Raw genomic sequence first — 12,217 nt, forward strand, 5'->3', positions numbered from 1 at the left:
TCAAGAATATTGAATTTTATTTAAAAAATTAGAAAAGACGTATTCATGGAATGTGTTGTCAACGATTAAGTCCATTACATAATGGTGAACTTCGTTTTCTAATTTGACGTAACTCGAATGGTAGATGCTTATGAATTTTACATCATAGTCTCTAACTACGTAACTATATGTTATATTGTCCTCTTTTGCTAACTCTGTCCAAAAAAAAAAAAAAAAGTACAATTTTTCTGTACCTCATAGAATGTGTATTTTTCAATTGCTGCAACTTGGTTGTATATATTAATAATTTCTCTATCAGTTACGATTTCATTTAAATTATTAATGATTCGTTTTAATTGTTTTTCAGATAATTATTTTTAAAATTCTGAAATATTCATGGATGTGTCGCGTCCTTCAGTAATTTTAGCACTATTTGTATTGCGAGTGTAAATTATATGGACATGCTACTTGTTACATGCTGTCCTATGCATAGTGTTAGTACCTTTCAAGGCATGTCTATTTTGACTATTACGTCTTTTAAAGGTACCTTAAGATATTTTCTTACTTTTTTTAATACTTGCAAGTGGTGTATTTTTGGAAGGGATCTTCTGCTGGAATTTCATATGCTTCCTGTACACTGCTCGAAACTTGCCCATAGGTGTTTCCATGATTTTACCATTAGTGGCTGTCAAATTATTCATTTTGTGAAGAATAATTGTCCCAACTGCTGCCTTGTATATGTACCTCTTGAAATAAGTACATGATATTTTGACATTCCAGTTGTGTTATAATTTGTTCTTTGCAACCCTTCCGCTATCATGTTGTTCGTGTTCGTTTTCTTTATACTTTTCTGCATTTGTTCCAATTTTCTGGGGAAAATATTCGGACAAAATTCTTGAGCGTTTAGAATTTTTCTATTCCGATATTGTATGAGCATCGTACTGATTTATTACCCTGTGGCATGTTTACAAATGAGATTTACGTATATATCAGACATGGTCAATAGACCAAACTTATACAACAGTCCAAAAAAAAAAAGGAGAAAAAAAAAAAGAGTGCCGCAGAAAAAGAGAAGCCTTGCATGGCGTTGTCGCAGCTGAATATGTAGTTTTACCGAATATAGAACATATGAAAAAGCAACTGGAAGTACACTCTTGAATGTTGGAAACACCATGTTTGGTTGTGATCTTTTTCTGTTAGATTATGTTTTTTTTGAATCCTTTCACAGGAATGTGTAACGTGACTGCTGCTGTCCTTTAATTTCTTATTGGGAGTTGCGGAATTAATTTTTGACAAACGAGGCATTTTTTTTTTGAAAAAATTTTTTTAGGACCGGGAACAATTTTTTTTGCCAGAATATGAGAAAGAATTATTTTTACAAGTAGTGTATTTGTTTTAAAGGACACATAAATATTTAGGGGTTATTTAATTAAAATACTTAAGGAACAAGTGCAATTTTGAGTATATATTCCATAGTTATGGGAAAAAAAAAAAAGAAGAACAGAAAAATAGTTATGAGCATATTTTCATGGAGAAGATTAAATTTATGGTTCAAGGGTTTACACCAGTGACAAGGGTTATACGTTTTTTTTGAATTACACGATTCTTTGCAGGTCGATCCATCATTCGATTGCAGGGCAACGTTGAATTTTATATAAATGTGTAGAAGGAAAAGTAGGTAAAAGAAGGAAAGAAGAAAATAATTTTTTTTTTTTTTTTTAGAGTGGAACGATTATATGTACATTAAGCAATTCCATTTTTGTGATAAAACAGACTTTGTAAAATTTAATGAATTGAAATAGTTTCCTTTGTTTATTATGACATACATGTGATATGTTTTTTCATATACAGGTATCTTCACCATTGTGCGATCCTATTTCTTGTAAAAAGAAGGCAGAAGAATAATAAATAATATATAATATATAATATATATATTATACGGAATTTAGTATATAACACGTGAAGCCAACTTCATCCTGTCTATTTCTATTATTTTACTGTCAATTTTGCCATTCATGTTATGGATTATTGATATTGTAAAAGGGTGAGAAATAATATATAGACAGAACATCATTTAGAATTACACACGATGTTCATAATTTTTTTTTTTTTTTTTTTCTTTCAAAGCCTTTGTGAGTTAATTCACTCGGCTTATATATCTTATTCATTTATTATTCTTTCCTTTGTATTCATAATCATAAATTAAAGATTGAGCACATATATTACGACATGAATTTTGTGGTATGTGAATGCGGATATCATATTGTTCTTCTTTTTCATCTGGTTCTTGGGTATTAGATTTATTCCGTTTTGCTCCATTAACTGGTTTTGTTCTACCATTTTTTTTGCACGCTCTAATTCATTCAAACAATCATGGGAGCTATCATAAATTTTGAATCGGTCAGTATTGTCCAAATAATTATCACTACTGTTGTATGGATCAAAATCCTTTTAGAATCCGTTTTCTCGTGTTGATGTAAACAGCATTTTTTTGGGAAGCGTCTGTGTGTATGAAATCACTTAAAGTGTTCTCTAAAAGCGTCATGATGGACTAGTGCACTTAATCCTTGTCCGAAAAGATCATCATTTTTTTCTAAAAAATTTAGGATTGTGTTCTTTAATGCTGCATATTTTTGTTCTTTCGAGAGATCTGATTCTGCAAGTGCTGTTCTGTCTGATATATTATATGAATTATTTTAGTTGTACGACTTATATGTTGACTAAAGAATGAAAGGGAAATATTCATCATTTGAGAAGGTGCACTTATTTAGACATTATTACATAATTTTTTTTAATAGAGTAAACATGTAAAGGGGCAAAAAAAATGGCGTATATCATTTTTATTTCTACCATTAGAATAGTACCTTACGAATGTATGTGGGAATACCCAATAGAAGGGAAGCGGTGAAGGTTCTTCCATAAGCTAACGTATTGGTCTATTTTTTTTTTTTTTTTAGAATGAAAAATGAATTCTTAGAAGTTTTTTTCTATATATTGTAATAATTATGGGTTCCACTACAACATTTAATGATAGTTTGTTTAGACTTGCATTTTATATTTTTTTATCTATAGTTATTCTAACAGTAGTACAAAATGTATTATTCTGTATAGGAAATGAATAAACAGATTAGATTAAGTAGGAAAATTAGGAAAAGAATCATACAACATCGTTGGAGAATATTTTTGAATATTGCAATATAGTAATATTTTTTCTAATTATAAGAAACGTAAAAATATTTGCATATCGTGAGCGAATTGTTTATTTATAGAAATGTACCAAGGAAAAAAAAAAAGGAAAAAACATTCTATTGGTTAATTTGTTTGGGGGTTGTATTAAGTTACCTCATTCTTGTTGAAATTATATATAATATTGTTTCTGTTTCCTACCTTTCTTCCTTCTTGTAAACAAAACGGGTTATGCGTGATTCGTAAACCCTAAGCCTTGCACTTATGTATAACAGTCTGCCACAAAATATTCTCACACGATACGATCAAAGGGTACACATTATCGAACCGACTAAGTATTAACGTATGGCTCAGCAGCTACAATCATGCTGTGTGTAATAGGGTGGGTGACTGTTACAATTTAGGAAACAACACTCACCTGTTCCTTAATTATAATATCCAAAGAAGTAACCAGGAAAAAAAGAGAGAACGGAAATTCACGTAAACATTCCAAAAAATTACAATAACTCTTGTGTCCAGTAAAGGCAACAGGAGCATACCTGAAAAGAGGAACACACCTTCCATAACGAAGCCGTTTAACGAGCTATAAGCTGCAATATTGAACAGAATAATGACCCATGTGACAAACACAAAAGCCCTCCCCCATAATTGCGATGTGGGATACTACGAGGAAAAGAACATCGTGCATTAACTGTGAGAATATCGAACGCGGTAACTTGATGATGACACCAAGGAATTTGTTATATTTTTTACGAAAACAAATTATGTCTTAAAAAAGTTTTTAAAATTTAAAGAAAAAAATAAATACACTTTTAGGTGTAAAATCACAAACATGTATAACACGGGGCACTACGACCCCGTTCAATGTAATAAAATTACAAATTTGGTAATTCAAGCAATGGCACTGAATATGAACGAAAAAAAGAAGAAGGAAGCATCACACGAATTAATATATGGAATCAGATTCGTGCCTGCATATATTTCCCTTTATTTGCAAGCAATCGAATATATTTTAAAATAGACAAAAATTTGCAGTGGACTATCCGACTGTCTGATAGGGAATTAACTCCTGTCGGTTAAAGTAGTTTTTGGACACATTTTGTTACGCTGCCTTTCACACTTCCCTCTTCATGTACATGTTCCCATATGTTGATACTCCTAAGTCATCTATATGTGGTTCTACCTATATATTCCTTCCTCCTTCAAAATGGACAATTTGGTCAGGTGTGTCCAATTTGCCCCCACGTATATACTTCATTACTGTCATTCTTGTCGCAACATGTCCGTCTTCTTTCGCCTTTATGCTTTTTTACAAAATAACCACTCGTTAATATCATATGCGTATTCATATAACCTTGTGTCAGAGCTATTCCGGGCACATCGATCTCCTCACCGCACCTTTTGATATTTTAGCAACGGCGACACTGTTTTATTAATAGTATTCGGGGCGAATCCCAGGATTTTTGCACCTCGTTCCCTTTATATAATGGTGCCCTTAAACTTACATATATAAGTCGTTCATATAATAATATTCCAAGTAGTGTTGTAATCATGAGTACACACCAATCCGCAGAAACATTGGTGCTCTTCAAATATAATAACACCCCAGGTTATACCTATAATAGCTCAACCAATAGTGCACTTATACATAATATTACTACGGGAACATGCTTAATTACCACCATTAAAAATTCTAACACATCAATACTCTTGACTAAACAGTTCTTCTAGAATATCCGTGCACTTCGCAAAATGGCACTATCCCTATACACTCAATTTTCACACCACATCACCACGAGCATGTCAGTACTGTCCATATCATAATAATACACGGAAATGTACACGTTTCGGAAACCATCCAAACGTACACCGTTACTCTACAAATAATGGTAACGAAATACACGCATATGTTCTTGAGGGATCAATACACACGTAATGTCGGTGCTGTACAGATGTGTGTACTACGACGACCAAAGTACTATCCGCAGAATAGTACTCGAGGACATTAATACTAAGGAATCATACGCTTCACATAGGACAATACTGAATCCTGAACACATTGCACATGGAAAAAGGGCGCTTGAACAATACAGACGGAGTCCTCATACTTGGGGTCTGCACCCTACATCTCGATCCTTAAAACTTGAACCCCCGTGCTCTAAATCATAAAGCCCGAATCTACGCAAAGAACCCTATAATATTATAATGTTCACCCTCAGCAATGAATCCTGAACTCGCGTACTTCGAGAACTTGAACTCTGAGATAGGTCGCGCTTCAAGAATGGCCATACATTCGTTCTTTGTCTTAAGGGTGACATCTTTCCATGAAGCTCTAAAGTCATTTAGAATTTCTTGGAATTCATCTCTGCTCAATTTTTCCTTTGAAACCATTGTATAAAATACATCATTAACATGTTCATGTTGTTTTGTAAAATTATTGCGAACTACCTTTGCACACTTCTTCCAGGTCGTGCTATATTTTTGGACAGTTTTAATGGGTTGGCTGGTTCTTGGGTTTACGAGTTTGTGGAGCAGATATTTTTGTTCTTCATTTCTGTACGCTTGCCAGTATAAAGGCAGTAATTCCGATTTATGAGGTTCTTCTTCCATTTCTTCTAATCTTTTATTTATTTCAGAATCGCTCAATCTTTCATCTAAACAAGTCATTTCATAATAGAAAGCAGTAGTTTTGTGCGTTCCGTAATTTTCTAATTTGTTCAATTCTCCAAATAGTAGTTCGTCGTCCATTTTCTCTGTATCATCTATATGATCTTGTTTATCATATCATGATGATGTTTTGCGGCCTTTTGATATTTCCTTTGCATATTTGTTTACGATTTTTTGCGTTGTGCACGCTGTTCTCGGCCACTTCTTTTTTTTTTTGTTTCTTTTTTCTTGCTCTGTGTCATCATCATTATCCATCTCAAAAGCTTCGTCCATGTACTTACAGAGCTTTTTATAATTGAGGTATCTATTTAGGAAGTATTCTTTTTTCTCCTTTACTTGTTCAGCTGGTTCTTCTTCTTCATCTTAAGCAGCTTTTGCTTTCTCCTTTAGGTAATACAACCGCAATGGCACAATCAATAGTATAAGAATTGTGCCCTTTGCAACTATGTATACGCACATGAAAGCTGTACTACCGGGAGCACCGAAAACAAGGTCGAAAATCATATATATGTATAAACAGAAAAGGATCACTGGAGAGGGAATCCATATTTTATTTCTACGTAAAGTTCGCGCTAGGGAACTATAAAGTCCCCTGGGTTTTTCCTCCGTTTCTTCAACTTGTGCCTCATTTTGTGTAGCTACTAATAACCCCTCTGATCCAACTTTGGAATCTAATTTCCCCCTGGAGCCATACGGCATACCCGGAACTGTAAAGCCTGGAACCCGCATCCCCAAGACATGAGGGTCATTCTCGTCGTATATGACTTCCAAAGAAATTGGTTCTCCAATAATGGCTATACATTCGTCTGCTGCCTTAGTGGTTACTTGTTTCCATGTTTCTCTGAAATCATATAAAATCTTCTCGAATTCATGTGTGCTCCAATTTTCCTTTGCAACCATGGTATAAAATACATCACTAACATGTTCGTGCTGTTTTGTCAAGTTATTATTAATGATCTGTTCACATTGTTTCCATTGCTTGTTAAGTATTGCGTGAGTTGCAATAGTTTGTTCTTTTTGCAATTCTAACAATTTTTGTTTCAAAGATTTTTTAAGAGAAAGATATTTGCCTTTTTCATTTCTGTGTGATTGCCAGTATAATGAGAGTAATTCGCATGTATGAGGTTCCTCTTCGATTTGTTCTAATTTTTCATTTATGTCATAATCTGTCAATCTTTCATCGAAACAAGTCATTTCGTAATGAAATGCAATCGAATTATCGGTTCCATTTCTGTCTAATTTTCTAGAATCCCCAGATAAGAATTCATCCCTTTTATCTCTATGACCTTTTTCATCATATTTTAGGGACCTGTCGATTAATTCTTCATACTCATCTATTTTATGGAATGCACGATGATTTACATTATTGTTCCTTCTACGTAATTTGTCTTTGCTCATCTTCTTTTTCTTCTCCTTTTTTGGTTCTTCCCTATACATATGACTTATATCTTCATATGGTTTGAAGCATTTTATGATATGATCAGGTATGGAATCAACTGGGACGTATTGTCTTTTGTACAATTCGTGTTCTTCTGATTGCTGAGTTGGTTCTCCAGAAGGAACGTTTGTTTCTCCCCTAAGAAATGGTCTTTTGTCCTTCGCAGCTTCTTCCTTAGCCTGAACGATTGGTTCCTTAAAGGGATCCCGACTAGGACTGTCGGGAAGTGTATTATTTTGTTCTGGTGTTTGCATATCCACTTCAACCATTAGTAATCTACTGATCCTGACACCGAGAGTGTCATTTTGCTCGGCCGTATTCTTCCATGATGTGCCAAGTTCAATTAGCTAACATATAAGAACAAAAGCGGAAAAGATGTATTTGGGGCGTTATACATTACGCAAGTATTAGGTTAGAAGGAATGAAGAGAAGGTTTTAATTTCTTACAGGGAGCAAAAAAATGGAGGTAATAATAGGATTCCGCATTTTGAGAATGCCTTAGTTATTATCATACATCGTGAAAATATTGCTTAGAGTACAGTATAGAGCTAAATATTGATAGATTCGCATGAAACATCATGTTGTTCTGTCCTTTATATATTCATATATGTAATGCATGTTTTTTTCCTTTTTTTTTTTAATGTACATGCATGAATTATAGGATTGTTGTTTTGTTTTTTCTTTTCTATATATACATATGCACTACATGATGCTTTTCTTTTTTTTTTTTTTTTTTTTCTAAAATATATGTTAGCATTACACGATTTTTCTTCTCATTTTTTTCTTCTGCGCACGAAGATCAACGCGGTTGTTTTTTTTTTTTTTTTATATATATATATATGTACATTATATGATTTTCCTCTTTTCCCTTTAAAATATATATAGGGATTACAGGATTGTTGTTTGTTTGTTTCTTCTTTTTATTTTCTTTTTCAATTCCTTATTATATATGCAGGGATTATAGAATGGTTCTTTTCTTTTTTTTTTTATGTATGCATATGGATTATATGATTGTTCTTTTGTTCTTAAATATATGGGGATTATGTTGCTACTATTTTTTTGTTTAATATGTGTGCACTACACGATTTTTTTTTTTTTTTTTTTTTTTAACACATGTGTGAGGATTATAGGAATGTTCTTTTAATTATATATATGTTATGAATTATAGGATTATTATTTTTTCTTTTTTTTTTTTATATATGTAAACACTATGTGATTTTCTCTCTCTTTTTTTTTTATTATACATGCAAGGATTGTAAGATTGTCCTTTTTGCTTTTTTTTCTATATATATGTATTGATTTTTATAGGATTCTTACACCCGGAAACTTCTACTCTTTTGACATACAAACGTCCTAATTAAATTCTTTGTTTTATGCAATTTAGTGTTTTTCTGTTGTAGGTAACCATATATATAATTTAAATATAAAATTAATATGCATAAAGGTATAATTAGAAGATATAATAGGGCACGGAAGTAGGGGCATCGTTTTCAGTGCTCATTATATGATTTAGAATTAATTAGGGTGCGGGGTATTTTCTATAGAGATAATTGTGCACTTTTTAAAGCGATATTGCATTTTTCTAACGATGGAGAATGAACGGCGGAATCATATATTATAGTAGGAACGAATTTCTATATATGCACGAACAACTCAATGGCTTTAATTGTGGATATAATAATGGAGAAATGTACTTATGGGGAGGCAAATCGTGTGTACATTAGAACAGTAGAATTTTCTAGGGTTTTAGAGATTTTAGGCTTAACATACATATTTTCCTATATGCACAACGACAGGATATTATTTAAAATATTTGTTAACAAAATATGCATCATAAAATGTGGTAATTTGGGAGCCATTTCAAATGGCAGAAAACGGTATTAAGGGAAGTATTAAAATTGGACATATCAAAATAAGGAATATACATCTTATACATATTAATGTAGACAGAATGAATGTGGGACAGTATACATGCAGAAAATACGTATATGGTGGGTAGGAACTTGGAGAATATGAATGTGGACAATATTACTCTGGAAGGTACAGGGTGTTATTGTCGGAAGTGTACTGCTCTGGAACATTCTATAAGTTTCGTACAAAAGAGAAGATGACATAAGGCAGAAATGTAAGTGGATGTTTTTACTTTTCCCTTTTCTTTCCTATGTGATATATGCCTGTATAGTCCTTATGTATATAGGAAACCGTAATAACTTCTACCTTATATGACAATGTTCACCTGATAATAGGGGACAAGTAGCAGTATTCCCACTTTTTGCGTAGGAGATTTCGGGACATTAATGTAGTGCGCTCTGTATGTTGTGAGTAATGTATGCATTAAGGGAAAGAATCCATTTTTCGACTGAAAAAGGAATAAGTCGGAATGAGTACACTGATGCTCCCTTTTTAGGCGAAAGAAAACGAGGATTACGTAGAATAGGACTGATAATTTTTTCGAGGTGGATGGGAGGAGGCGGAAATATCGAACTCTATATTATACAGCCGGCGTGTACACTGAACGCCCCCTTATATTTCTACGGCGCCGTATATATTATACGTTCTCTATATTATTAACACACATGCGATTACATATAGTACATTATACATTTATAGAATTCTCTTAATTCGTGTGTCCCAGTGTGCCTATTAACTGTTACTGGATGGGAACGTCCCTCCCCCTTGCTGCCCTTCTTTTTGTTCCATGTTCTACATACACTGCATCGGACGTTTTCTTAGAATGTAGGACTGCATTAAGTAATTCAATAGTATCCTTTTCTTTTCTTGTTCTTTGTTCCCTTTTCCTTGTCCTTTTTCCCGCATTATAATAGTAATGAAAATGAACAGCGTTTAAAAGATGTTACATGACTCATCAGCTATGTGATGTAGAAGAGGAACAAGGGAAACAGTGGCTGCTGCCCTGCGTTCCTCGAATATACGTATGAGGAAGAAATTTTTCCTTTTAAGAAAAATGGACGACCGCATATCTACGGAACAATGGAAGGATACTGGTAAGACATCCGAAAGACCAACATAAGTAATATGGATGAATGAAAGAAGCAGCAGGTATATATGGTGCCTCTATATCAGGAAACGATTAGAATTGGCGGAAAAATGCGTCTGACCACGTATACACTGTTCCACGTGGCGTTTATTCTTGGTTACGAAATGACCACGTATGGTACCACTCACCTTCCATTCAGAGCAACACTGTTATGAGCAGCAGTTAATATTTTGGCGCGAATATTTACTGTGCCTATGCGACGAGCACCGTGTAGGGGTGACAAATGTGGGAGGCATCATTGCCATAGCATCCTGTGAGCACGTCACACGTGTACATTAAGGAAAGACGGAAGTTATATAAAGGAAAGGCAAAATATGGACGTCATGGGTGCGCGCACTTGGGCAGATACAATGAATGGATTGGTCAAGAGAATGCTCCAAAGGGTTCTACGGGAAAGTTGGAAAAAGTGCTTATGACAGTATGAGGAATGTGTATTCAGGCGGGCGATAATGAATAAGCACACTCGGTAACGAGCTAAGACCTCGGCAAGGGGATCTTGAGTTCCACTCTGTGTGTACATGTTGCCACGTGACGGAACGAACAGAGTACGCAGGGTGGGGGTGAAGGGTTATAATTGAATATTATAAACAGAACACAGCAGGGGGCCTGTACACCAATAATAGGACGCAATAAATTTCCTACGCCAAATTTTCTGGCGCCCGTACAGAGTAACTAATTTCATATTTCACGGGGTTCTCAAATATCATGAGCTGCGGAAATACATAAGCTTCAAATCATCAGGAGGCACATATGTGGTTGCGCACACAAATCACACGTGGCACGACATCGTATTCACACGGGATGATTACCAATTTCAGAAGTGAACTCGTGAGAAGTATATGGGACAAAATTGAATACAGGAAGAATTGTGGTTCCAGAATAATTATTGTCAGCGGTGTACATAATATAAAGGCATATATGTTGCGCGCTTACGAAAACATATTGCGCGCGATGGCCCTAAATCGGTTGTGTGTACTTTTCTCATGGTACATTGTATTCGTGACAGTACAAGAGCACAGCCTACGTCTACTGCTAAATATATGTGCTCGGACGTCTGAATATGTACATTTTGTTTTTTGTCGGGGCTGTGGCAACAGTTTACCTTGGATGCTGCGCGCGTAATATTGTCCAGGCATTCTGTGTTTTTACGTTATTTTATTATTATTATTTTATTATTTTTCATTTGTACAAATATTTATTTATTTTTTTTGGAATCAACTTTAAGTTGTTTTAGCGTTACGTCCAATTCTGCTCTTATTCTTTCTCTGCTTTTTCTTTTCTTGGACGCAAGGAATTACACGCGTGGTGTGTACAACGAATGACTCTGGGAAGTACGTACAACTGTATGCCGGAAATCATGAAGGCACGATGATGTGCATAAAGCGCGCATATGACTGAATTAAGTTTTAGGAGAATGGTTTTCGGGATGGAATAGTATTATATGTGCTAAGGGACGGATGAAAGGCTTTGCAAATGCAAACGAACAGCTTCCTATATGGCTTCCCGTCACCCATAATTATTAGTCAATGCCCAGAGAAACAGAAAAATGTAGTGTGCGGCACTCCGAAATATTGCCGTTCCCATGCCCGCCCCCGTCCCTTTTCATTCCCGAAGCACGGTAAAAGGCCAAAATATGTTGATGAACGACAAAAAAACGGGGGCGGCGTGAACAATGCATTTTGTACGGCGAACCTAAAAACCAGCCGAAGGGAATTACTTCATTGGTTGCAGTAGTAGACTCCAAGGTCTATATTCGATTGTACATATAATTCCAGTGTCCAATAGGGCGCGAGCGAGGAACATCCCGCACGCAACATTGCACAGCACAAAGTGAATGTTGATTTTTCCCATACTGTATACCATAACACACAAAACTCTGTCTATCCATG

At 34.7% G+C, this 12,217-nt stretch overlaps 4 protein-coding genes across 4 annotated transcripts; 1 reads left to right on the plus strand and 3 right to left on the minus strand.

The window, feature by feature from the left end:
• Positions 1-916, minus strand: AK88_04567 (uncharacterized protein; the record flags this gene model as incomplete). Its single annotated transcript, XM_012482177.1, has 3 exons — positions 1-194; positions 545-616; positions 724-916. The coding sequence occupies 3 exons, from the start codon at positions 914-916 to the stop codon at positions 1-3; spliced, it is 459 nt and encodes a 152-aa protein (XP_012337600.1).
• Positions 917-5,343: 4,427 nt separating this feature from the next.
• AK88_04568 (uncharacterized protein) lies at positions 5,344-5,913 on the minus strand (the record flags this gene model as incomplete). Its single annotated transcript, XM_012482178.1, has 1 exon — positions 5,344-5,913. The coding sequence occupies one exon, from the start codon at positions 5,911-5,913 to the stop codon at positions 5,344-5,346; it is 570 nt and encodes a 189-aa protein (XP_012337601.1).
• A 282-nt stretch (positions 5,914-6,195) lies between these two features.
• On the minus strand, positions 6,196-7,850 carry AK88_04569 (uncharacterized protein; the record flags this gene model as incomplete). Its single annotated transcript, XM_012482179.1, has 2 exons — positions 6,196-7,617; positions 7,785-7,850. 2 exons carry the CDS (start codon positions 7,848-7,850, stop codon positions 6,196-6,198), a joined length of 1,488 nt encoding a protein of 495 aa, XP_012337602.1.
• Positions 7,851-8,926: 1,076 nt separating this feature from the next.
• AK88_04570 (uncharacterized protein) lies at positions 8,927-11,152 on the plus strand (the record flags this gene model as incomplete). The annotated part of the gene is made up of 2 exons (XM_012482180.1): positions 8,927-9,147; positions 10,996-11,152. The coding sequence occupies 2 exons, from the start codon at positions 8,927-8,929 to the stop codon at positions 11,150-11,152; spliced, it is 378 nt and encodes a 125-aa protein (XP_012337603.1).
• Positions 11,153-12,217: the final 1,065 nt, after the last annotated feature.

This window comes from Plasmodium fragile (genome assembly GCF_000956335.1).
Source record: "Plasmodium fragile strain nilgiri unplaced genomic scaffold supercont1.67, whole genome shotgun sequence".
In the NCBI taxonomy this organism is placed as follows: Eukaryota; Apicomplexa; class Aconoidasida; order Haemosporida; family Plasmodiidae; genus Plasmodium; species Plasmodium fragile.